This window comes from Hippopotamus amphibius, chromosome 17, assembly GCF_030028045.1.
Source record: "Hippopotamus amphibius kiboko isolate mHipAmp2 chromosome 17, mHipAmp2.hap2, whole genome shotgun sequence".
Lineage (NCBI taxonomy): Eukaryota > Metazoa > Chordata > Mammalia > Artiodactyla > Hippopotamidae > Hippopotamus > Hippopotamus amphibius.
The window spans coordinates 22,384,223-22,410,613 of record NC_080202.1 but is presented as its reverse complement, the minus strand read 5'-3'; the positions used below and the strand labels follow the sequence as shown (position 1 = coordinate 22,410,613).

At 56.4% G+C, this 26,391-nt stretch overlaps 1 protein-coding gene and 1 long non-coding RNA gene across 2 annotated transcripts; one reads left to right on the top strand and one right to left on the bottom strand.

Moving 5' to 3' along the window:
* Window positions 1-8,592: 8,592 nt before the first annotated feature.
* Window positions 8,593-11,865, bottom strand: LOC130840603 (uncharacterized). The gene is made up of 4 exons (XR_009050036.1): window positions 11,428-11,865; window positions 10,793-10,867; window positions 9,730-9,810; window positions 8,593-8,841 (listed from the first exon to the last, which is right to left on the bottom strand). It is a non-coding gene; the product is annotated as an uncharacterized LOC130840603 (long non-coding RNA).
* A 7,637-nt stretch (window positions 11,866-19,502) lies between these two features.
* Window positions 19,503-25,356, top strand: LHX1 (LIM homeobox 1). The gene is made up of 5 exons (XM_057716377.1): window positions 19,503-20,484; window positions 22,384-22,610; window positions 22,707-22,984; window positions 24,343-24,508; window positions 24,896-25,356. Exons 1-5 carry the CDS (start codon window positions 20,315-20,317, stop codon window positions 25,273-25,275), a joined length of 1,221 nt encoding a protein of 406 aa, XP_057572360.1. The 5' UTR covers window positions 19,503-20,314; the 3' UTR covers window positions 25,276-25,356.
* The last annotated feature ends 1,035 nt before the right edge of the window (window positions 25,357-26,391 follow it).

Sequence of the window (26,391 nt, the reverse complement as noted above, 5' to 3'; positions counted from 1 at the left end):
GCTGGATTATCTTCCAAGAAGGGTGTGTGGCTGTGGAAGTGATGTCTGCATGGGACCTTCTTGGGGTTCAATATTTCTTTCCCATCTCTGCACCCCCCCGCCCAGGGCCAGTAGGAGATATTGAGGGGGGTCTGGAAACAAATGGAAAAGACCATTTCTGACTGCGCCTCCTTCCAGCAAAAATAGAACCACCACTACCGGCTGCCCACCACGTGCCAGGCACAGTGCTGGGTCATTTAACCTGCATTATCTCCATTTCGAGAGGATGGCATTTGCTCCATTTTCATCTCCAGGTGCCGTGGACATCTTGGGCTGGGCCTGGCTAGCTTTGGGACTGATGATCAGCCACATTTGGCCATGGAAGGTAGAACAAGAAGGTTGCAGGGAAAGAGGAGGAAAGTACCACCTGCTGCGTCCCCCACCACCACCAGCAAGCGCATGCGCGAACGCACGTGCGCCCACACGCACCGTGTGCACATGCGCACGCCCCGTCCCTGCTGGCCAGATGGACGCTGGCTCTACCGGTTGGCAGAGGACACATCCAGGGAGAGGAGGCTGCCACTAAGAAGGCCGAGTGAAGACGCCGAAGAAGCCAGGGACACAGCGGGGTGAATCCTCCGTTTTCAAGGACAAGAACGTTGCCTCCAAACCAGGAGCTGTAGGGGCCCTGGAAACTCTAGACACAGGCGAAGTGTCTCCTCTTTATCCCACTAACGCCTCTTGAGAAGATCTCTCTCTAAAGGCAAAGTTCCTGAGATGAAGCTTAACAGGGCCACTTTGGAGGGGGGAAAATACAAAAACCCTGTGCTCCAGGAATGTAACAACAGAAGATAATTAAGGTCTAATAAGGTCAGTGTTCCACCTTAACACCTTTTCAGTTCCAGTTAAAACCTCTACTAATTTGCCAAGAAAAACCAGCCTCGCTTGGGTCTTATTATTTGAATCACGTCCTGTCTCTTAATTTAAACGAGAGACTCACATAAGGATTTTTTTTATTTTAAATTACAATGCCGACTTTCTTCCAGTTGATTACGGTATATGACTCTCTGTTGGAAGGCCATTATTTTTTGCTATGATTTACAAAGCATTTAAAGTGAAATCAATGTAATAAATATTGAAGTATTGTAATAGATAATTCCATATATTTAACAGGAGACAGTGCAGCCCTGGTTTGGGCAGCCAGGAGAGGAGCAGGGAAAGGATGGGGTGGGAGAGTAACCTGATATTCACTCAAAGGGTGACATCGCCTCTTTTCTTTGGAATTCATTTAACCAGGACTCACTGAGCCCTCCCTAAGGTCCTACAACTGGACTTGGGACCGTGCAGAGTTATGGGATGCCCAAGACATCCTCCAGGTGCCATAGACTCTGGAGAAATTCCCCTGCAAAGGAAGGAGACACTAATGAAGGCCACCAGAACCTACGTCAGGAGCCCTGTGATCGGGGAAGGGGTTCAGCAGAGGGAAAGGCTTGTGTGTTGGGGGAAAGAAGTCAGGAAAGGCTTCCCTAGTTCTTTCCTTCCCTCTCCTTCCCCCTCCTCCTCCATCCCTGGGCTGAGCTGTCTCTAGGCTTCTGGCTGCAGCCAGCATCTGCTGGTCCCTGGGCTGGCCAAACTCAGCTCAGAGCAAACAGCCCAGCATTCACAGTCCTGAAAGCCCTTGATGTGGGGAGCGGTATGAAGGGGAAGATGATGTGCCAGTCTCCATTGGCGCTCTTGGTGTGTGACCTTGGGCTCACTCCCTGGCATGGACCCCAAAGCCAGGAAAGGTGGATGCTTGAGGCCCCACACACGTGAAGTCAGGTTTGTAGCATCTTGCTGCATCTCTCCCGGCTGGAGGGCAGTGTCCACAGTGGAGGCCAAGACAGCTTCCCCAAAAGCCCCACTGGGGAGACCTCTTGCCTGCCCCTGCCCCGCCCACCCCACCCACCTCAAAAGGTACCCACAAGCAGGTTCCTTTGCAGCTACCCCATGACCTACCGCCCCATGGGGGGCACCCCCCTTTCTTCCTGTCCCTGGAGTCATTGCATGTGGGTCACACATCTGTTCCCACATGGGCTGTGCTCCCGGGTTCCTGTGAGGGAGCACCAGCCTAGTGCAGGCAGCGTGCTGTCTGCAGAGCTAGTGGAGCGCCGTGGAGATCTTCATAAAGGTTTTGTGGACAATACACTGCAAGCTGGTGATGGAGCATGGGTAGTGCACGCGCACGCGTGCGCGCGCGCACACACACACATTTAGCAGATCCCAGAGGAGGAAGATGTATTGTCCCTTGCCTTCCCGCCCCAAGCCTGAACCCAAGCCCCAAGTCCCTAGCTCTGAACATATTCCACCATAAATCCCAGGAGGGGACATACAGAGGGAAAGGGAGCAGAGAAAGGAGATTTACAGGCAAACTTGCTTCCCGACACCTCTTTGGCCCATCCCATAAAATAACAGTATCACCAGATAAATCACATAGAGTCTCAGGGGACTTTACCCTCGGCCTTGTGGGGTCTTGGGTGAGAGTCAGTAGGACATGGTCAGAGGGATTCACCCAGCTGGGTTCTCCATGACAACATCAGTCCCATGCGGCATGGGGGCGGGGAGGTGGCCCAGATCTAATCCCTAGAGTATGGGGAGGTGGAGAACGGGGTGAGGGTAGAGGGCATGAGCTATCATCACCAAGAGAGAGCAAGGCGTTAGAGATTCAGCATGGGCTTTGAGCAAATCCCAGGTCCAGTTCCTAGCGGCGTGGCTCTGAGCAAGTTACTTAACCTCTCCGGGCCTTGGTTTACTTCTCTGTAAAGGCGGGACATAGACGATCCACCCGACAGGATATGCGTGAAGGTTTATTGAGAATAATGTGTGCCGAAGTGCCTGGCATATAGCAGGTACTCAGAATAAAGTAGCCATCATAATCACAAGCGTTCCCCCTCATCTAGGACGCAAAGCACGGTGGGAGAGTTCCCAGCAGAGAGGACTGGATACAGAGAGGAGGGCGCGCTACAGAGACGCCACAGTGACCCCTTTCTCTGGCAGTTTTGGCATAAGTCTGCGAGGTTAGAGAGGCAGGGCTCACGAGGTAACTGTGGGCAGGTTTCTTCCCCTCTCCAGGCTGCGGTTTTCTCTGTAAAGTGAGGGGCGGGGGAGGTTGGAAAGTCCTTGGTCTTTGAGGCTCAGTCCCTCATACCATCATAAAACCCAACAATTATGACCAACTCCCAATGGGCACTGTAACCAAAGAGGAGCAGACAGGATGGAGGCTGCAGGCGTGCAGTGGGCATGGCCATGCAGACTGGGCAGAAGCTGTCACCATCCTTGGAGGGGACGGAAGGGCTCCATCTGGCCGGTCCTCACAGTTCTGACCACCCCAAACCAGAGACCCCCCCCGCCCCGATTACAGCCTGGCTAGCCATCGACGTGGTCGGAGGCATTGTAGCGTTTCGCCTTCACCCAGAGGTGGGAGCTGGTGGGTGAGGCTCCACCCAGCCTCCTCCCTCCCCCGTGGAGAGACCCCTGGCTTCCTTCCCGCCTGTGCAGCCCCCTCCTTCCCATCTGACATCCCTGCCCGTCTTCCCCCTGCCCTTGGCATCTTCCACCACGCAGCATAATGCCCTAGTTCTTCCCAGTCTCCCAGCCCCTGCCCTCCCTTCTTTCATCCTTCCTTTACTTCTCCTTCTCCTTTTCCGCCTTCTTGATTTCTTCCCCTCTCTCGCCTCCTCCTCCATACCCTCCCTTTTCCTCTTTCACTCCTACTTCCCTGTTTTATTTTTCCTTCCTCTTCTCTCTGCCTTTCACCATTTCTTCCTTTTCATCCTCTCCCGGCTCTCCTGCCTGCTTTTGTCCTCGGTTTCTCCTCTCTGGGTCTGATTCAGGGAGCCGAGGTGGCACTGCCCTGAGGGAGGGAGTATGTGTGTGTGGGGGGGGGAGTGGAGGGCTGGAAGGGGGCATGCTCTGGCCTGAGCCCCCCCCCCCATCTCTCCAGCCACAGGAGAACCGGAGTTCACCCACAGGGCAGCTGTCAGCGGCTCAGTGGATGGATGAGTGAAAGTGTAGGGGGTAGGGAGGCGAAGGTGCTGGGGAGGGAGCTGTCTTCAAGTAAAAATGAAAGGAGTGTGGTGGGTGAAATAACGGGGCTGTCGAATAACCAGCCCCACCCAAGGCACCTCTGCCTCCGGCCCCGGCCCTCCTGCCCACCTCCCTCCAGTCCTGTGCCCTACCCCACCCCTTCCCCATCCCTGAAGTCCCCTCATCGCAGAGGCCCACGAGTGTCCCTGATCCTTGGGGCGGGCCGGACAGCAGGAGACCCTCCTCTAAGTGCCGGGACCGCTACCCCTCCACCAGCCTTCCCCATTTCCTGAGGGGCACTGAGGGGCAGCTGGGATGGGGACCCCGGGCAACCTGCTCCCAGAGTGGTGTCTGAGCAGATCAGTACCCCAAAGCTGGCAGGCCTGTCAGGAGGCCTTTGTGGAGAAGGAGGCTGGGAAAGAGGAAGGAGATTTTCCATTCTCCCAGCAACTGGGTTACACAGTCAGGGGATCAGGGGAGAACTCACGGCTTAAGCTGCCTCTTCACAGCGTAGCCTCTGCCCTGGTTCGCAGCATCCTGCGTTCTCAGCAGGGTTCTCAGTGAGCCTTGCCTTGCCTGCTTTTGAGGCACCTTCTTGTGATTTGAGTCAGCCTTGAGGGTAAAACCAAGTCTCATCTCTCCCCACCACCCAGAGCTATCACACCAAAGAGGGGCTCAAAGGGGAACAGCTTGCTACCACCTCCGCCAACCCTCACCTCCCATGAAGACCTCAGGTCTGGAGATGGATCCAGAAGTGTGGCTCAGAGAGGTGAAATGACTTGCTCTTAGTCACACAGCAAGTAAAGGGCCTCAAGATGCTGGATTTATGGGAGCGTGTTCTCTGGAGAGTGAGTCAAGTCTATGCCAGGGACTGGAAGGACCCCAAGACTGCTTTTCTCCCTTACTAAAAGTGAGCTTCCTCAGCCCCAACATCAACTTTAAAGGGAATGGAGCCCTGCTCCCCTCCCATCTCTGAGGCTGCAGGGGACCAAACCACAGTAGATGGGGGAGGGGAGGGAAGACGAGGGGAGATGGAAAGGAGATTAGGTTTAAAGAATCTGAATTCTTCAGGTCTAATCCCAGCCTTACTACTAACTTGCTGTGTGACCTTGGGCAACCCGGTACCCCTCTCTGAGCTTCAACCTCCTTATCAGCAAAACAGAGATAACATCTCTTTCAGAATTATTTTGAAGATACTGGAAGAGGATTAGGCATAGCACCTGGTACATGCCAGCTGCTCAAAATGATGGTGGGAGCAGAATTGGAAGTGATTTTATTTCCCTTAACCCAGAGCTGTGCCCATTCCCTGGAACAAGAGGCTCCAGTGCACATTCAAGCAACTGGTTCTTCCCACTGGGAGGGCAAATCCATCATGTTCAGCAACTATTGGCCTCCCCACCTGGTGAAAGGTTATTGGGGGGTCACGCCCCCGTGCCCTGTATCCACTTTCTAGAAAGAGGCCCAAAGCCCGCCACCCTAGCCCCATGTGGCCCCGAGAGGCCTTTTGCTGACGAAGTGGCCTTCTCTGACCTTCCTGATGGCCTATGTTCTTTCCAGTCAGAAAATTCTATGATCCTGTGACCCCTGAAAGCCCTGCCCTGCTAATGGTTTTATGATCTTCCCTACGGAATCCTCTCTTTGCCCTCCCTAAGCCCCAGCCCCTTCTCAGTAGATCCTAGTCAAAATAAACAACATTTATGAGCAGAACAGGATTCAAGGTCCGCCCTGCAAACAAACGTGGAGCCCTTTGAAGGTGCCTGGGGAAGCCATCACGTCCTGGGGTGTGACGCTCCCCAGGCCCAGGGGAGGTGGGCCCTGGGAAGGGGCACAGGCGTGGGGAGCCGGGCTCTGGGTCTAGGGTTAGGATCTGAGGATGCTGAGCTGCGTCTGGGGCTCCCTGCTCGGCACCAAGTCCAGCCTCCGTGCGAGGGAAGACGGGGAGCGGGGGAAAGGACTGGGCAGGACGCAAGATGTCCACTGTAATCAGCAACCTTTCTCACCCTCTGTGCAGGCCCCCTGGGGGGCCAAGGCCAGATCTGGTGTGTCCTCGGGGGAAAATGAGAGGAGACAAAATGAACGAGATGGAGAAAAATGGTGACAAAGGGAGGAGAAGCAAGCATGAACGGATGAGAGGCTGAGAGCCCAAGCCAAGTGGGTCTCTGGGCCCATCACTGCCTCCAGGGCTCACCTGGACAGTAGAGCAGCGGTAGGCGCATTGGGACAACCTTCCTAAGGAAGAAAACTAGTCCACGCGCTGTCAGGAGAAAGATCCACCCAGCCTCACTTGCCTCCTGGGCCGGCCAGCAGAGCTACAGAGGGAGGGAGATTGTGGGAAAGAACAAGAACCGGACTCATCCCGGGTCTCGCTGGGAGACCCCAACATGGACTTCCGAGATTGATAATACTGATGGAGGAATAGGAGCCCTGCATCCAGAATGAAGCCCTCCTCCTCCATCCCACCCAGGTGAAAGGCAGAGCTGCGTCGCCCCCCCCCCCACTCCATTAAGCATCCTCCAACTGAAAAAGGGACCCACAGGCTCATCTCTGCCTCCTGCATGCCACGTGGCTGAGACGCCTCAGCTGGACCCCGCCTCTTCCAGCAGGTGCGGCTGCGAGCAGATTTGTTTTCAAGAGGGACTGGCTTTGCCTAGGGAACTGTGATTGCAGAATATTAAGGTACGAGTCCCACAGGCCCAAGTCTGAGAGCAGCTTTCTAGGACATGCAGCTTAAGGCTTTTTCTTCAGCTAGCGCACCAGCCTCCAGAACTGGGGCACGGGCCTAGGGGCTGGTGTTCTCCGACTCAGGGCTGGGGCTGGGGGGGAAACTTTCCCCTGGAGACCTGTGCCTCATCATTTACCCTACTAAAAATACCGTGCTACCCGACAGGTTGGGTGAGGCGCTAGACAGGAAATATGTGCAGTTAGCAAGGTATCAATCACATTTATCAGGGACCCGCTTATAGTATTTGCATCTGTGGCAGATAATTAATACATGGAAAATTGGAACAAAGATGGAAGAGAACAAAGAAGGAGCTGGAAACGCAGGCCTGAGTTTTTCTAGCATAAATAGAATTTTTTCGAAAATTCTCTTCTTCCTAAACTGAAAGAAGAATTTTAATGACTTTTTATGATCTCATACAAGTGAATTAGAACTTTCAGTGGGGTACCCTAGTGCCCAGCACAGTGCTTTATAAATAAAAGGTTGTCCATGGCATAGAGTTTTAGGGCGAGAAGGGCCTTGGAGAGCATCTAGCCCAGTGGATCTCAACATTGGTTGAATAAGGAATCACCTGGGGCCCTTTCCTTTCTTTTTTGGCTGGTGTGTTCAGCCTGCTGGATCCTAGTTCCCTGACCAGGGATTGAACCGGGGCCCCGGAGTTCCCTGGGGCACTTTTTAAAAAATGAAATGCCAGGTACCCACCTCCAGAGATTCTAATCTAAGTGGTCTGGGGTGGAGCCCAGCTGTCTGTATTTTTTAAAAGCTCCCCAGATGGTTCTACTGTGCAGCCAGGGTTGAGAACCACTGGTCTAGGCCAATCCGTCACTTAACAGATACAGAAACTGAGGCCCAGAGAGCAGGTTATCCAGGCTCACACAGATCACTGGCAGCAGGACCAGAACCAGACATCATACCTCATTTGTCAAATGAGCAAACAAGAGATTGATCCTCTGTTGAAGGCATCTCTGTCTGCAAAGACCAGCTACCCAACCCTTCCTCCCATCCCCACATTTTCATATTATTTTCCTCAGAGGCTGGGTGGGCTGGTATCTTGGCCCTGCTTCTCCTGGCCTCCCATCCTGAAGGCCTCAGGGTTCATCCAGGGCAAACCTCCAATTCAAACACTGTCTGCCAGGTCTGGAGCCTCAGAGAGGAACAGGGCAGCTGTGGCACCTTGGCCATATGGGGTGTCAGTGTATAGCCAAGGGCAGGGGTGTGGGAGTGTGTGTGTGCAAACGTGCACAAGTACATAGATGCACACTTATGTGCAGAGGACTCTCCTGCACGTGGCCATGCATCCTTCCAGGCATGTGTGCATTCTCAGTGAGAACACTTACATGTGGACATGTATATATCCACATACGAGATGGTACACGTGTTCACATCAGCATCTGTCTACGCAGCAGTGCAGGTGTGTGAGGAAACACAGGTAAATGTACCAGAGAGTCTTGAATGCCGGTATAGGTGTCTGTAATTGTGTACAAGTGTATACAGCTGCATCTACATTTATAGAATCTACATTTGCACTTACAGGTGAAGGCTTGTATATAATAATACGTGGCTGGCCAGCTGTGTGAGTATGTGTAACCTGCAGTCTGTGTGTTCAGGGTACAAGTGTATGTGGAGAAAGAAAAGGTTTCTGCTGTTTCCATCACATTTCTCCTAAGGAATCACTGGGAAAAATATGTGTGGGAAAACTGTATCTTTCATGCTTAAATATATCTGGCATATATAAACGAAACGTGATATTGTGCCAACTGAGATGCTACACATTAGCATCGTGTATCACTGATAGAATTAAATAAGCCATGCAAGGCCCTGGTAGCATGTCTTACAATTTTATTTAACACTGTTTTGGCCGAGCAGCGTTTGGCAAACAGCAGGTACACACCGTAGATTACTGCCACAAATGCATCATTTGTAGGATATAGTATACAACACATGAGAAGTGTTAACGGAGGGGCATCATCTAAAAATTCCAACAGTCCGCATCTTCCTTTGCGTTCAACTTAGTCCCCTTCCTTCCCCACACCTGATTAAAACCCATCCCTTCACACTTCCCTAGGAGGTCTCTGCATCTGTGGTGAAGAGAGAGAAAACAGAGGGTGAGGATGTGGGGTGGGGGAGGAGATGACACTCAAAGACCTGATCTCTGGAATGTTTCCCCTCCTCCCCCGTCTGTCAGAGGCAGGCTCAAGCCCCAGCATATGTTAAAACAGGGAGGCCGGAGAAAGCATCTTTATAGGTTCTATAGCCCTTTGGGTTGACTGACAAAGTTATTCATTCAGAATGAGCAAAAAGAGCATTGAACTTCTCAAGCTGGTAGTAAATCCTTCATTAAAAGATTCATAGAAACGGTTCCCTGCTTCTCTTTTTTAAGGGGAAACTACATCTTTTCGTGAGCCCAAAGGAGAACGACCTTGTACACAGTCACAGGCCCGCCAGCTCCCCTTTCAAAACATGGGCTGGCCAATAGCCTAAAACATCAGTTAAATTATGCATGGCCTGAGAGAAAAGAAAAACTCAAGAGCTGGGAAAGCTGGGGTGTCCAAACTAGAACATGAGAAGAAAATGGTAGAATCACCACTGAGGGGCATCCAGGCCGAAAATGCTCCCTGCCCAGCCACGGGGCAGGGAAAAGAGGTCAAGATCCCATGTGGAACCTCCAAGCCCTGTTCTCTGGGGTCTCTTCTTACCATCTCTGGGCTTCATTTTGGCTTGGCGCTAGGGGAGATTGAAACAAGGAACTCCCTACCCCTGCCTTCCTGAGTTCTAAGTTTCTGTAACTTTCCTCCGACTGAGACCCCGGAGGCCTGCGAGGTAAAGACAAGCAGCCTAATTTGAACAGTGATTAGACCCCCTCCTCGTGCTCCTCAAGTCCTCTGCTACCTGCAGCAAAGCAATCATCAGAACTATCTTTCCAGACAGCCCCCGGCCCCTCTCCGCCAGCAGCCATATCCGCCAACCTGCTTCCACGACAGCACCAAAAAGGACTGTATCGTCTTCACACGCTGAAGTCTCCAGAGCTTGGTGCTGTGGGCTGGCTCCTGGGTGAATATAGAAAAAAGAAAGTTTCATCATGTTTGGATTAGAAGTGAGAATGGGAAAAAGCATCCATCAATGTGCGTGCCCCCCCCCCCCCCCCCGCCCAGTGCGTGCGTGTGTGTGTGCGCGCGCGCGCACACACACACACGCAGGCAAATCATGAATCATCTCCGTGGCTGAACATTTTAGCGTGCAGTAATATTCTCAGAGGCCCGAGGTTTTCAGGCAAATCCCAGGTCTGTGCACAAGGACACCGCATAAATCCCGCCCCTTATGAAAGGCCAGTCTGAGCAGATGGGACCACTCTTAAGTAAACTGCGCAGCCCTCCCCATCTCTGCAGGAGCGGCAGGGGGCCCGCCCTACCAGCCCAGAGAGAAGAGATCGACAGAAGCTGCTCATTCTGAAGCTAAGGTTCACATCCCCAACTTATCTCTCTGAGGGAGGTGTCCGTTTGACCACACAATCCTCCCTCCCCTCCCCCAAGGGGAAATCAGATCTTGAAGGGAGATTGGAGGAAACCACTGCAAACCAAGTGGTGGCCAGAGTTGGGAAAGCAAAATGAGTATCAGAGAGCTGGCCAAGGCTGGGAGGAGGCAGGAGGCAAAAGGGCCCCCCAACCCAGATTCTTTCCACGCTAAGTCTGGGAAAATAACCTCGTGGCAACTCCACTTTCTGATAACCTGCCTCATTAATATTTATTCAACAAAAGATGTTTTTTAAGAAGAAGGAAGGGCCAGATAATTAAACACTTGGCAGAGGTCGAGGCTTCCTCCTCCCCATTCTCTGTCTGGCCCCCCCACCTGCAGCCTAGGCCAGAGATATATATGCCACACCATCTACCATCCCAGCGCCTACTCAGCTCCCCAGGTGTGTCAGAAGGACATAAGGCCGGTGGATGGAGAGAGAGAGACAGACCTGGGCACCCCAGGTGCTCCCCAGGAAATGCATGGACTGTGAAATTACACCAGGGCTGGACAACTTACCACCACGCTGGAACCCTTGGGGGTACTGAAATAATTAACTTGCTAATCAGCTACACCTTGCTCTTTCCTTTCTTCCTGGAAAAAACAATTGCAAATCGCCTTCACATCAGGTTCCTATGTCAGTCACTAGGACACAAACGATGCTTTGGAAGAAATACACTCTCTGCCAGCATGTAAACTGAAACGGGTCCTAACAAGTGAGGCCTCTTCCACGTCCTCCCCACCCCTTTCCACCAGGCCTGGGAGGTGGCCAGGGGGTGTGCACAGAGACAGAATGTTTCTAGAGAGGCAGAGTTGTTTTCTGTCCACAGCACAGAGCTCTTCCATCTCCGCTAAGCTTTTTCGCTTTTGGCCCTCTTTAGCCTGCCTGCTGGTGCTAAACAGCCAAGGTCCATGTGGAGAAAAGAGGATTGATTAGAATCGTAATAATAATCCCTGGCATTCATCCAGCTTTTAGCGTTTACAAAGTGTTTTCACACATTATCTCATCCGGTCAGAGGAGGTCGGAGCTGGAAGGGACCTGAGCAATCATGTAGCCCAATTCCCACGGATTACAGATGGGGAAACTGAGCCCGCAAAAGCTTACACGTCTTCCCGAAAGGCCGCGGCAAAGGACAGTGTGGCCAGGCCCTCACCTTCACTATCCAGAGACCCCGTGCTGCCTCCCATCCTCTGAAAAGAGGGAAACGGCACGATCACCTTTTTGCTCCACTGTGGAAGTAAACCATGAAAGCAAAAAATTACAAGAGGACGTGAGAACGAGTGAAAGCAACTCTCATGAGAAATGGTTTGGGGGGGCTGGGAGTGGAGACCAGTGAACACACTTCCCCACCGTCTCTTTGTCCCCTCACTCCCCCTTCTCTCCAGTTTTAAAAACATGAACATTGTGCAGTTTGGGATCTAAGGCTTCATTTGGCCACAGGTCCCAGGGGAGGGGTTGGGTGGGAGGTGCTTTTCTTGGATTCCAATCTGGCACCTACAGTCCCAGGATTCACAGCATGATGGGATCATGGTGCACACGTGTGTCCACTCAAAACACTGGATTTGGTGGCAAAAAAAAAAAACAGGCATCTTCATCCTTTCACAGATCAGATGATTTGCAAATTAATAGTTCTCCCCTCCACTCCAAGCTCAGAGGAGGTGGAAAAAAGATTTCTGGTGAAGGGAGAAACAAAAGTGAAAAAATATCAAATGGGACAAGGAGGCAAACTGACATGGGATTCTGTAGGAAAATACTTCCCTGTGAATGGCACGTGTGTATTTTGACACGGGTCTTGGCATTTCCACGGGGCTGCCTCGCCCCCGTGGCCCAAGCCTCTCGGAAGGTAAGCGGTTCCTTTGTGTGTCCATTTATTACTAAGCCCAACTCTTTTCCCTCTAAAACTCCTTCTCCCTGTTGAGCTGACCATGCTTCTGGATTTATGAAGAGAGATGTTTTAGCAGAAATCCCCCAGAGTGGCCCATCAGCCCTAAATCCCAGGCCCGCTCGCCCCCCCAAGACCCCATGACACACAGCATGCCAACACGGCTTCCTTTTGCCTATGCATTAGCCATCCATTGTGGCAACCTGACATCTCTCACACATAAAACCGTAAGAGAGAAATAAAATATCTGTCTCTTGGCGAAAATAAAGCTTTGCCTCCCTCCTGATGTATAGGATATAAAATAAAGCCGCGGCTCCAATAGTGGCTTTTCCTTATGCCGGAGTTGCCTTTGCACACACAGAGACAATGAAGACGGATGGTGTGGGACGAGGCCCAGCCTCCTGGGGCCGCCTTCACCCTGTTTTATTATCGTCTCCCCCCCCCCAACCCGCCCCGTCTTTTTCCTTCTTCCTCACTTTCTTTCCTTTCTGCTTTGGATTTGCCTTTTATATGCCCTTCTCTTTCTTTCCTCTGGAACTTTATTTCTCTTGCTTGCTTGCTTTCTAAAGCACGACGGCGGCGGGGAGAGAAGAGCCAAGTTTCTCACTTTCTCAAATACACGCCCGCCATCTCTCCCCACCCCCCCCCCCAGACCCCCAACTCTCTCTGGACTGCCAGCCCCTATGACAGATCTTGCTCTTGCTGCTTGGGGATTTGCTTTGGTCAAATGTACAAATGTTCCCAAGGGACAATTAAAAATGTATTTAGTGGGGGGGGGGGGTGCAGATTTTCTTTTCTCCTGAAGAGCTGCCCTCCCCCCTTTCCTCTCCGGAGACTGGGTGGTTTGTGGATCTCACCAATTATTTAGCCTCGGAGGAGCCAACAGAGCAAAGCTGCCGCCTCAAAGGGGTGGTAGTTGACATCCACCTCCCAAGCCCAAGCCCCAAAGCTGCTCCAGCAGACAGACCATGGGCTTCGCGCCCCTTCCAGCCATCTCAGCTACCAGAGGTCTCGTCCCAGGGCAACCCTCTCTCCCCTGCCTCTTTCCCCAGTCCCCAGGGCACCCCTCTCTCCCCTGCCTCTTTCCCCAGTCCCCAGGGCAACCCTCTCTCCCCTGCCTCTTTCCCCAGTCCCGGGAACTGAGGGTGCAGTGGGGGAAATAAGAGGGGCCCCTCCCTGTGCTCACACAGAGACACAAGACTGTCACCCTCACCGTCACAGGCAGGGTCACCTTCCCCCCTTCCCACGCGTGACACGCTCTCCCACAGTGCACAGCAGCCACCGGTTCCTCCTCTGTCCCCAGAGGCCTCGCTCCCGCCAGGTGTGCTCGGTTCTCCTCTGTGTCCCTCCATCTGGGTCTGACCTTGCCCTGACCTCATCCCTGCTGCTGCTTCCTAACTCACGCAAAACCTCACCTGCTCTGCTAGGGGCTGCAGGACACATCCCAGGTTGGGAAGCATACGTAGGGACTGAAAGAAGGGGGTGCAAAGTCTGGGCTCCGGGGGGAACAACAAGGAGGGGGGCTTTGGTGTTGCCTAGAGGTAGGCAATGTCCAGCAGAGGGACAGTGGTGGCGTTCAGCCTCTGAGACCCATGAAGGGCGTGTGTGTCGTGCGCGCGCGTGCGTGTGCCCACACTCCTGGTCACCCCAAAATCTGAGAAAAGCTTTATTAGTGCAAACATGGAGGGGTTGTGAGGCAGCAACATCTACTGAACTCTGTCCCCCAAAGCGGGGTGGGGAGCTAGGACTGCCAAGTCCAGAAAGAACTCAATCCCAGTCCCAAAGATGGTTAGCTTTGAGGTCTCCCTCTGTGTCTCTCTCTCCCTCTCTCGCCCTTCCCTTCCCTCCACCCGATCTCTCTCCAGATATCAACAGTGACCACCGCCATTAGGTAAGGGGAGGGAGTCAATTAGTGAGAGGATTAATTACGCAGAGGCACGAGCCCCGTTTGTCTTCCTTACTGGGTGCGAGTGTGTTCAGACAGAGGAACACGGGCACCCACCCAAATGCACATTGTTGTCATGCCGTCTTAGACGTTTTATTTATTTGTTGGATTCCTGCCCAGAGCCGCTCACATGCTTTTCCACAGGCTCTGAGTCTCCCACCAAACAGGCCGCCTCCTTTTCTCCCGCCTACAATCCTGGCTGTCACACACCGGACACCCTTCGGTCCCTGCCAGGATGCACCCTCAGTGCCTGCAGGGTCCTAGGCTCTGAGCCTCCTCACCACCATCACCACCTTTTTTGTCGCTGGGTGTCTTTCTCTTTTTCGTTTCTTTTCCTCTACTTTTCCATCCATTTCCTCCAGTATGTCTTTCCTCCTTCTATCCCCGCTTATTTTTCCTCAGTCCTTCTCTTTTTTCCTCTGGGCTTCTGCCCTTATTCGCTGTTCCTGTTCCCCTGCTCTCACTTCTATCCTTCTCTCTCTGTCCTGCCTTCTCCAGCTCACCCTCCAGCTCGTCCGTCCCAGACGCTCCATGTCCCGTCCTTGCTCCGCGGGCGGTGCTGAGATCACCACGCTCGACCTGGCTCCCCTCTTCCGTTCCCAGGGTGCCTCCAGCCCTCGTGGGAAGCCCGGCGTTGTTTACCCCGCCCAAGGGCACACCGTGAAGACCCGGCCGGATGCTGCCCTTTCCCGGCCTCGAGGTCCCCAGCCTCCCCTCATCCGGGCCTTGGAAGCGTGGCCAGGACAAAGTACACAAAGGGGCAGGGTGACAAGACCCCCAAACTTCTCGCCTTCAATAGCCCAAGGACCGAGGAATCTCGGGCAAACCTCCTCACTTGGGTTTCTTCCCCGGGAAGAAAGGAGATAATACCGATTCCCCCTCTTACCATGTGGTTCTGGGCAGATTGTGATTAAAAACTGTAAAGTGCTGCAAGCAAGTAGATCATTTCCAGGAGAGAGTGTTGGAGTGAGATTAAGGTAGCCGGAGGCTGGAGCAAGCGAGAGAGGGCAAGGAGAGAGCCGGAGAGGTCGGATTAGATCCCAGGGACTCGGGCCAGCTTCCTGCGTCGCAAGTGTGGCGTCCTCACCGAGTCTGCGGGGAGTTTGCGTGGCCTCTGGGACTGGCAGGGTCTGGGACGCACTCGGCTCGCTCCCTCCTCCCTCTTCCTGGAAGGTGGTAAGCTGGTTGCGTCCTATTGCTGCAGGCCGCGCGCAGGTACCCACCTGGAGTCCGCTCCGCCACGGGCGCCCCCTTTGGCGCCTCACCGCCGCTTTCTGGGGGCCGCGGGCTGGACAGGAGCGCCCCGGGCGAGGAGGAAAGCGGCCAGGGGTGGTGGCCGTTACTGGGACCAATAGGAGCGGACCGTGCCGGCAGGCTTGGGTCCTCGGACCTCCCAAGCCACTTGTCGCGGAGAGAGGAGATGTGCTGCTCGGAATTAAGGAGGCGGCGGGAAGAAAGGGGGTGCAGGAGAGGGCGCCGTCAGCCCCCCAGCTTCAGGGCGGCTGGAAAGGGCGGGCAGAACCCTTCCATCCTCCGTTCCCGGGCCAGGTCCCTCCTCTCAGGCTGATTCTCAAGGCGATTCTCACAGGGGAAACCCGTGGTGTGAAAGCCGCTTCCTGGGCCCTCTGGGGCCTTTTCCAAGAGCGCCTGGGGTGAGGGTCAGAGGATTCTGCGGCCACCGGGCGATGACTGGACGGAAAATTGCCCCTCCCGGCACCCGGTGCAGAATTTACACCACCTGGCAGCCGTGCGGTGTGCGTGGTTGTGGGTTTGGGAGACATGGAGAGCTTTGGGTAGAAAGCGCTTTGGACTTCTGGAGGCAGGCAGCAAGGGTGGCAGAGAGGGCGAGGAGGCAAGGTTGGTGCTCTCTGCTGAGCAGATACGGGTTTAAAAGCGGAGCTGGGCTGAGAGGCTTAGGAGACGGCCCATTTGGAAAGCTGGGTCAGTTTTCTCTCCAGGTCTCTGCGACCAAATACATTTTTAAATAAAAGCTCAGTGGAAATGGGGGGGGGGGGGGAGAACACATTGGTCTACTACGCGGTCGTCTTGGAGGCATTAAAATTGGACTTAAATTTCTAGACTCAGGAGCCTGGAGGCGCGCTTCGAATTGCCCTCCCCCGACCTCCTGGTAGATGCCGGGGTTAGTTCCCGGGGACCTGTTTACTGAGCCATCTGGACAGCGGAGCCCGATGGGCCAGAGTCCGCGTCCTGCCCTCGCCCTCAACTCCCCTACTGCGCTAGTCCGCCCGCAGGGAGGGACCTTCTTGCCCCCACGTCTAGGTCCCTGCACCCCCCAAACGGGTGCAGCAACCTCCTCCAATCCACTCGAAAGGAGGCGGCAGGCCTTGGGCTCAGGAAGGGCCGGCAGCCGGGTCCAGCTGTCGCCCCGCAGGTCCCCGCCGACCGCCCCCCACCCCCCGCGGTCCCTCTGCTTTGCATGAGAAGGAGCCCAGCTGGGACGGGGGCGGGGGCGAGCCACTCGGGACTGGGTCCGCTATAGATTCCAGAAAGGGGCGGTTGAGTTGAGGGCGCTAGCGGCGAGAACCAAGACAGCTGGGGGTGTTGGGGAGGGCGAGGTGGGGAGAGCGTGGAGACCGCTCACAGGAGCACCCTCTGCCGCGGGCCTCACCCAGCGCAGCTGGCTGGGGAGACGCCTCTGGGTCAGGGTGGAGGAGGCGAGGACCCCGCGCCACGCAGCTCTTAGCGCCTCCCTGGGTCCTGGAGTACCTGCTACGGGTCGGCTGTTTCCTGGAAATGCAGGGTCCGCAGGAGGAGCACAAAGTCAAGTCGCATCCCGAGAAGCCGGCCTGCAGGGTTGGAGAACCGCCCTCCCCATCCCCAGCTCTGCCCTGAGCCCCGGCCTGGGAGAGGCCCGCGGAGGGGGCTGTGGCGCGAGAGATAACCAGCCCCAACGCCACCCTCCCCGCAGAGGGGAGCCAGAGCCCAGATGTGTGTGGAGGGGGCGCGGAGAAGGTGAAAGGGGCCACGCACCCAGAGGTCAAGATGGGCGGAGCGCCAAAGAGGCGCACTGCCGGCCTTGGCTTCGGCTTCCAATGAAAAGGTGACGCGGGCGGCAAGGCGGCGGGGGGGCGGGGGTGGTGCTGCCAGCAGGCCTCAGGGGTGCGGGGCAGGGCGGGCGGAGGCTTAAAGGAAGGAAAGGAGTGTCGGCAGAGCCCTAAAATCCCAGTCCACAGAGCGCAAACCAAATTCGCTGTAGCGGCTTCCCGGTTCGTTCGAAGAGGGTATTTCATTTGCAAAGAACTGGATTCCTTGCCTGTCCAGGTTCACAACAATTGCGTTTCAGAGCGCATTTCCCCCAACTTAGCCCCGGCCCTGTGTGAGGTGTCTGAACCCAGCACCGCGTGTGGGGTCAAAAGGCCATTCCCCAAATACCGGCTAGACCTGCCTGTCTGTCCATCCTTATTTTCTTCTACACTAGGGCCGAATGCGCCTTCCTAACACCACTTCCCCCCAAAAAATAAAAGTCAGGAGCAAATGCTCGACTGCCCAGCCCTGCCACCTTCAGATTTCACTGCGGAAGAAAGCCCGGTTAAGCATAGAAATGGTGCTGTCGAAGCGGAATTTGGTATTTGACTGGTGTGGGTCGCGGAACTAGAGTGACTCTTCGAGGCTAAGACTCTCAGGACCCGGACCTGACCCCCACTTCTGGGAAAATCCACACCCGTGGGCAGCGGTCCCTAGTTTATACTCCGAGGAAAAATTAGGGAGGTATAAGCTCCTTAAGACGTGAACGACCGGGGGTTGTGCTCTGCGCTTGTCTAGGGAAGCTGGTGCCCGCCCGGAGCCTGGTAAAGGGGAGGCAGAGAGGCCGGCCCCGCTCTCTGCACACTCCAATCCTCTGCAGCCTCCCTGTGGAGCCCCAGGACGGCCCCGCTCCCGCCGTCACCACCCCCCCCCCCCCCAGCCGCCGCTATTGCCCCTTGGTTTCCCGCCTAGTCGTTTGTTTTCATAAGTAAAAAGTGTCTCCGGATCACCGTTTTCTCACAGCTTCTCGCCGGGGTTGCAACTCCTCACCCGGGGCGCTTCCCCACCCGCTCCTTTCCCCCTCCCCGGCGCCGCGCCTCCGGTCTCCCCCGCCCCCACCAGGAAACCGCCGGAATCAACTTTCCAAGACTGCGCTGCGGGAAACAGACACCCAGATCTCCCAGAGACCCGGATCCTGTGGACTTTGGATGGATTGGGGGAGGGGGCACATAAGGAGGGACCGGAGGAGGGAGATTCTGTTGCCAAATGCCCTCCCCGCCCCCACTTCCCCAAAGACACGCGCTGCGCCCGGGGCAAACTTCTAGGCCAAGAAAGCAAAAGCGAAAAAATAAAACAAAATAAAATAAAATAAAATAAAATAAAATAAAAGGCAGCACCCGCTGAACTGCAAAGCCAAACAGTGCACCTGGGCCGCCGAGGCTCCCGGACCCAGCTGCACCCCAACGTCCAACAAGGCTGGATCTTGGGTTACTCCCACCCTCCGGCAGAACTCTGCCCTCCTCCTGCGCTTACTCCCGCGCTCTCTCAGTCTCTCCCACCGAAACTGACGCCTTACCGGAGCAGGAGGGGACCCGGGCACCTCGCTGCCCGCCGCCCGCACCGCGCCTGGCCGTGGTTGCCGCCGCCACTGATCCTCTAATCGCGGTCTCCCGGCACTCTCCCCAGCCGGGGGATGCAGAATGGTTTACAGAGGGACCGCGAGCCGCTGATTGGTCGCCGGCCGCCGTGACGTCGGCGGGCGCTGCATTAAGGCGAGGGGGCTTCCAGAGCCCAGCCAACAGCCAGGAGCAGTGACCGAGCCGCCAGAGCTGGGGAGAGACGCGCCGGGGCGGCGGACTGGGCCAGGAGACCAGGGACAGAGGGACGCTTGTCCGGGGACAGCCAGCAACGAACCGCGGCCCGGTGGGCGACAGCGGCGGCCCGTGCTGAGCTGTTCCAGCCGCACAGAACTGTAGCCGCTGCACCAGGACGTTTTTAAAAAAGCTCTTCAAGCTACTCCCCCTCCCCCCGACTCCTCCCGCTGCAAAAGAAAAGAAAAAAAAAAAGAAAAAGAAAGAAAGAAAAAGGAAGGAAGGAAAGAGGCTAGAAAGGAAACCCAGATTTGCCACCAGAACGAAAAAAGAGGGGAAAAGGAAAAGAAAGTCGAGAGACTGTGGGGTTGCACGCAGGCAGCGGAGCGTGGGCCGAGCGATGTGGGGCTGCGCGCCCAGGCGGCCGCGAGTTGCTACTGGAGCCACGATGCACGGCCAGGCGCGGTGAGGAGCCTGACGGCACCCCCTCCCCGAAGGAGTCCAGGCGCAGGGAGGGCCGCCCCGAAGAGACGGAGGCCGCCAGGCAGGCCACGGGCCGAGGTGACGGGGCTGGGGAGGTGGGGAGCGAGAGCGCGCACCTGGCTGCGTCCGCCCGGAGTTGTCCCTCTCCGCTCTCGATTGACACAAACACTTCTCCAAAAGGGGGGAAACCTAAGCAACAACAACAATCAACAACGAGGTCTTCCTCCTGCCCTCCCCCCTCCCTCCCTCCCTCCCCCCTCGGCCTGCCCCCGCCCTCGCCCCCAGGCCCACCGCGAGCGCCCAGCGCATCCCGACCCATTGCGCGATGCCAGCAGTTTAGGATCCAAAGCTTCTCTACTCGTTTGGTTCTTTTCTTTTATAAAAACAGGAGGGGAAATTCTGGTGGCGGGCAGCCCGGCACACACACACACACAACGCGCCCTCATACCCCGACAAAAGCAGATGCACTTTGACTTCTGACAGCTCTACCTCAAGCCCGAGAGAACTCAAGCGGCGCTTTCCCTGCAACCCGAGCTCGCCGCGTCGTCCTCTTCCTTCTCCGACTCCGTTTTATTTATTTATTTGCGCTCCCGTCGCCGTTCTCGTTGACCTTCACTCCTTCGCGGGCTCTGGGCAGAAGAGTCGCTTTCTCGCCCGCCTGAGACTCTTTTCCTCGCCCCAGGAGCTTCGGCGGCGCCGCTGTGCCCCCGGGGCCCTGGGACTGCCGGGCTGCACACTCCACCGAGGCGCCTCCTGCCCCCCATCAGCTTCCTCCCTCTCTTTGATTTTCTGGTGCGGGTTTCGGTTCGCACTGCCAAGTGTGTCTCCCCATTTTGGAGGGGCTGGGGAGTTCCTGCCGGTCGTCTTGGTGAGTCATCCCGTCGGCTCTACCTGCGCTTCTCTCTCCGGGCCTCACCCGACCAAACCAAAGACCATGGTGCACTGTGCCGGCTGCAAAAGGCCCATCCTGGACCGCTTCCTCTTGAACGTGCTGGACAGGGCCTGGCACGTCAAGTGTGTCCAGTGCTGTGAATGTAAATGCAACCTGACCGAGAAGTGCTTCTCCCGGGAAGGCAAGCTCTACTGCAAAAACGACTTCTTCCGGTGAGTACTTCCCTCGCGCGCCTCTGCGGCTCCTTCCCCTCGGGCCCTTCCCAGCCAGCTTCGGATCAGAGGTCAGCGTGGCCGCTGCGGCCGCGTTAGGAGCTGCCTTTGGAGAGGGCAGCCAAGTCCCGGGGGCTCCCACCTCCTCGCCAGCTGGCGCGCTGGGCGCCCGGGACGCGGCCTGCTTTCGTCCTGAAAATTGTGGGTCCGGGCTTGACTGCACGTGCCTGGGAAGAAAGAGTCTGAGCTCGCCTCTGAGCCAGAAGCCCCTCCAAGCTTGGAAGGAGGTAGCTCAGCCTCAAGGGATGTAGCCCCGGCTCCTGCCTTTCCCCTCGCAGGGCTCTTCCGCAACTGCATTCTCCGGGCCTCCCCGGTTTGCTCGACCTCCAGGCTGAGCTTAGAAGCCCGGCCTAGCTCCACGCCACTGCCTTTTCCGTCTCGGAGAAGTCTTGGCGGGAACGGCCGATCCTTTTGCATGGAGTGTCCGAGTTGCCTGCGGTGGCAGCGGCAGGCAGGGAAGAGCTCGGCCCTGGTGCCTTATCCTGCACACCCCAGGGTCTTCCTGGAAACCCGGATGGGCCTCCCAGCGCCGACCTGGGCCCACTACTGCACGGTAGCCTGTGAAGTGCCGGAGGCTGTAGCCTCCGCGAAGACCTTCCCTAGCTGCGGGGGTGGCCAGGAGGTTCGTCCTCCTCCCGACGCCGACCTCGGCTCTGAGGCTCGGGCTCTGCTCGGAGCTGTCCCAGGCTCTGCCCGCCACGGCCCGCCACCTCCTTGCCGAAACTTGGGGGAAAGCCGAGCCCCGGCTCGTCGGAGCCGGGAGGCTTCTCCCGACAACCCTTCTCCGTTTAGCTTTTTAATTGAATCCTCTTAAACTCACTATCTTGTTACCAAATCCACACAATACACAAGTCAACAGAGAACTGGAGCAAATTCGAACTGAAATCCCCTTGTGCCGGTCTGAAATCGCTCAGTTTCCTTGGCTGACTTGGTCTCTGCTTTTCTCTGAGTTTATGGTAATAGATCAAACTGGGGGACAGTGTTGGGGTTCGAAGCCACCGGGTCGCTTTGCTTAGAGGCCCGGGACGCGCTGTCCCAGTGCGTCCCCGGGATGCGCGGCTCTGGTTGAGGCGGACCGTGGAGCAGTGCTCTGTCCGCTGATATTGCCCAAAGCAAGAGCAGGTTGAGCCTTGGCCCGCCGTGCAGGGCCTCGAGCTCCTGGCGGGCGCCCAGCCGGAGGGGTGAACGGTGCCGCCTGCCAGTGAGCCCCAGAGGCCTGGCTCCCGCGAAACGCGGCCCAGCACCTAGAGCCCCCACGCGGTCTAGCTTGCGCCAACCTGCCGGGCTTTGGGCTTGAACTTGGCGACGGCCCGGCTGTGGCCGTCCGGGCTCCCCGTGGCTTTTTGTTTACCCGCGGCGGGACTGGACCTTGCCAGCCTCCAGCCTGTGCTAAGGTCCTTTTTCGACGAAAGAGAGGCAATATATAGGAAAGCGGCGCTCCGGACGTATTTGTATGGAGCTCTAATTTTGTTCTCTCAATCTAATCGGAAAATAAGTGCCTCCCTCCCCCTTCCCGTCGCCACCTTGGTGCCTTCTTCGGCAGCGCTTTTTCCCTCTGGGACAACGCTGGGCGTGAGGCTGGGTGGGGGCAGCTTGAGTTCCTTACTCTACCATTCTAACCATGTTAATCTCCTCCCTGACTTTTCACTGGTGCCCCCCCACCTCCTCCTGCCTTCTTGCCTGCTTCATCGGCATCCTGCCTCTTTCTTTTTGGCTGTCTCTCTCTCTTTCTCCTTTACCCCTCTCTATTCTTCTTCCTCCACTTTCTTTCTCTATCACCTTTCTCCCGGTTTCTGGCTTCCCTTGGCCCTCGCCAACCCCCACCCCTACCCCCCTCAGGTGTTTCGGTACCAAATGCGCCGGCTGCGCGCAGGGCATCTCCCCTAGCGACTTGGTGCGGAGAGCGCGGAGCAAAGTGTTTCACCTGAACTGCTTCACCTGCATGATGTGTAACAAGCAGCTGTCCACCGGTGAGGAGCTCTACATCATCGATGAGAACAAATTCGTCTGCAAAGAGGATTACCTAAGCAACAGCAGTGTCGCCAAAGAGAACAGCCTTCACTCGGGTGAGGCCCTAATTCCCGGCTCCTTATGGGCGGGTGGGTCCTGGGGGAGGAAGGCCCGCCAAGGCTGGTGCTCACCTGTCCCTTCCCTGTCCCCAGCCACCACCGGCAGTGACCCCAGTTTGTCTCCGGACTCCCAAGACCCATCGCAGGACGACGCCAAGGACTCGGAGAGCGCCAATGTGTCGGACAAGGAAGGTGGCAGCAATGAGAACGACGACCAGAACCTGGGGGCCAAGCGGAGAGGGCCGCGCACCACCATCAAAGCCAAGCAGCTGGAGACGCTGAAGGCCGCCTTTGCTGCTACACCCAAGCCCACGCGCCACATCCGCGAGCAGCTGGCTCAAGAGACTGGCCTCAACATGCGCGTCATCCAGGTCAGGGCCCAAGCGAACCACTTAGTTCCCTCGAGGCCCACACGGCTACTCCGCGCAGGCACCCAGGCCAAGCCGGGGCGGGGGCAGTTTTGAGGAGCAGAGCGAGTCCTTGGAGGCTGGCGGAGGGGGGAGGGAAGAGACATTCCCCTACCCAGCTCGAATTTTGAAGGGTCGCCAGACGCATAGAGCATCTGGAATTCCCTACACCTCCTCCTCTTTCCGGTCCACCGCAGGTTATAGTGCTGACGGTGGCGGAGTGAAGGGGAGCATGGGGCTGGAGGAGGGGACGCTGTCCGACACTGTGACGAGAATTGGGACCCATTTTTCTGACTGCCACCCCTGTTAGGGAGGAGCCGAGAATTCGCTGTGCATCCCAGAATTAATCGGTTCCGCTGGCTTCTGCACAACCTGATCTCTCTCTGTGTCCCCACCCCCAACTTTGTGGGTCTTTTGCCCCAGTTAAACAAGCCCCAGAGCAAAGACTTCCCCTCCGAAGAGAGGTGGGCTGTTCAGGTTTGAAGGGAAGGTGGTCGGGGCGGGAGTCAGCTCTGCCTCGGCCTGTCCCGAGAGCGATGGGGATGGGAGGTGGCCATTCAGGCAGCTGCGCCGGTGTGCGCTGTAAGGTCTTGAGACTGCGTGTGATTCGGGCCTGAGTCTTGGGCCCAAGGGTAGGTGTCCGGTGCCTGGAGGCTCTGTGAGGGTGTGGGTGGATGTGCCTGGGAGGCTGTGCCGGCGGGCACCCTATGCAGGCTGCCCTCCACAGGGGCCCTCTGTCTCTGAGAGGTGGTGCGATCTTATGCGCAGGTGAAGGGGAGGTTGCATGTCTGTGTCACTACCAGCGAGAGGCTGGGGATGAGTATGTTTGGCACTGGGAGGTTGTGCGTGGGTGTGAAAAGGAGATTGTGGGTTTGGGTGTCACTATCTTTGGGAAACTAAGTGTCAACAGGAGGCTGTTTGGATCTCTGTCACGGCCATGCAGAGGAAGAGGGGGCTGCCAGGGTCGGTGAAAGGGAAGCTGTGTGTCTGAAACTGTTTGGGGAGGTTGAGCCTCTGTGTGTACAGCCCTCGGGAAGCTGTTACAGTGTCGCTGGAATTGTTAGAAACAACTCCAGTTGCCTCCTGTTGGGCAGAGCGGCTTGCCCAGTTTCCTCTGTCGGGAATCCTGTTCACCATTGGCTCAAGGGCCACCCTGCGCGGTCCTACTCATAGACACCCCCCCCCCCCCAATACAACACACACGCACACACGGCCCGGAATGCGCGAGCTAGGCAGTGGAAGGGTGAGGGGCCAGGTTAGGCCGCGCACTCGAAGTCGGAGGTGGGGTCTCCGGGGCCTCACCCCCGGCGTATGTGCTTCAGGTCTGGTTCCAGAACCGACGCTCCAAGGAACGCAGGATGAAGCAGCTGAGCGCGCTGGGCGCCCGGCGCCACGCCTTCTTCCGCAGTCCGCGCCGGATGCGGCCGCTCGTGGACCGCCTGGAGCCGGGCGAGCTCATCCCCAACGGGCCCTTCTCCTTCTATGGAGGTGGGTGCGCTGCCCGGGGCAGGGCGCGGGCAGGCCGGGGTTGGCTTCGTTGGAAGCGGGTAGCAGCGCGCAGGCGCTTCTTGCTTTCTATAGAGAAGTGGAGAGTGGGGAAGAGATGGGTGAAGGTTAGGGAGTAATTCAAGGGGAGAGAGTGAGACCGGACCGAATCCCCGACCCTGAAATGAGCCGGGTGGGCAGGTAGGGAGCAGCTCATGCGTTCGCACCCGGCCTCCTCCGTGCTCCCAGCACGGCAGAAGACCCCGGCGACTGGCTAGTTCCCCGCGTTGCCCTCCCCAGCCGGCTCGTGGGTGCGCCTTCCGGCCTGTCACCCCGCCCCACCCCAACCGGGGACCCCGCCCTGACATCCTCCTCCCCGCCGCTCCGCAGATTACCAGAGCGAGTACTACGGGCCCGGAGGCAACTACGACTTCTTCCCGCAAGCTCCCCCGTCCTCGCAGGCTCAGACGCCAGTAGACCTGCCCTTCGTGTCGTCGTCCGGGCCTTCCGGGACACCCCTGGGTGGCCTGGAGCACCCGCTGCCCGGCCACCACCCGTCGAGCGAAGCGCAGCGGTTCACCGACATCCTGGCGCATCCTCCCGGGGACTCGCCCAGCCCCGAGCCCAGCCTGCCCGGGCCTCTCCACTCAATGTCGGCCGAGGTTTTCGGGCCCAGCCCACCCTTCTCGTCGCTGTCGGTCAACGGCGGGGCGAGCTACGGGAACCACCTGTCTCATCCCCCCGAAATGAACGAGGCGGCCGTGTGGTAGCGGAGTGGCGCACGGTCCGCGGAGTTCGTGGTTGTACAGAAATGAACCTTTATTTAATAAAAACAGAAAACAGAAAAAAACCCCACAAAAGCAAGTCATCCCCCCGCCCCACTTCCTCCAGCCTCGGGGACCATTTTCCATCTGGGGAGACCGGATGGGAAAGGGGGACACAAAATAGGATCCAAATCCGCATGGAGGTACCGCTGGGATCCGTGCGCTGGCTGGCAAGGTGCAGAACTGGGGCTCCCGCAGGGAGATGCAGACCTCTCCCCACCTCCCACCTGGACCCAGATCCTTGGACAGACACCGTCCGCACAAGGGAGAGGCCGGCGGGCAGCATAAAAAAACACCCGCGGCAGCTGCGGGGGCGGCCAGCCAGTGATGATGCCAGGAGCCGCGGGGAGGGAGGCTGCGCCCGCAGCCCCCTGAGGGAGGTGAAGCGGCCGGGGGCGCTCCCGGGCCAGCCAGGAGGGTTCTGGCTCTGGGAAATCTGTTAGTGTTGTCTCAGAGTTAAGGAACAGCGACAACAAACTCTTATAGCTTCAGAAACGCCGACCTGCTGTGCATCAGGTGGGACTATATATATATTTTTTTTGTCTATCTGGGTTTTTGTTTTGTTTTGTTTTTGTTTTTGCCAAAATTGCAAAATTCTAAATGTAAAGCCCTCAGTATCAACTCTTCTACCTTCACAAAGCTCTACACACACACACACACACACACACTCTCTCTCTCTCTCTCTCTCTCTCTCTCTCACTCCATAGGATGGTCTCCAGCCAGACCTCTTAGTAAAATAACTTGAACATCAGCTGTACAAGAAAAGTATTCTACCTTCATACACACAAAATTAAAAAAAAAAGACTATTAAACTAAAAACAGTCAACTGTTTACGTATAATGTTAAATTCAGGAGTTCAGTGTTTTACTAATATATCCTGTTTTGAAACCTCTTGTTCAAAACAAGATGTTTTGAGCAATCAACCAAAATTGTTCATTTTCTTTCCTGTAGACGTTCTGACAGATTTGCAGGGCTCACAGCTCACTGTGCTAGTATGTAAAAAGGTGTTGTTTACACAAGGCAAAGAGAAAACATGATATTCAGACACTTGCCAAATAGAAT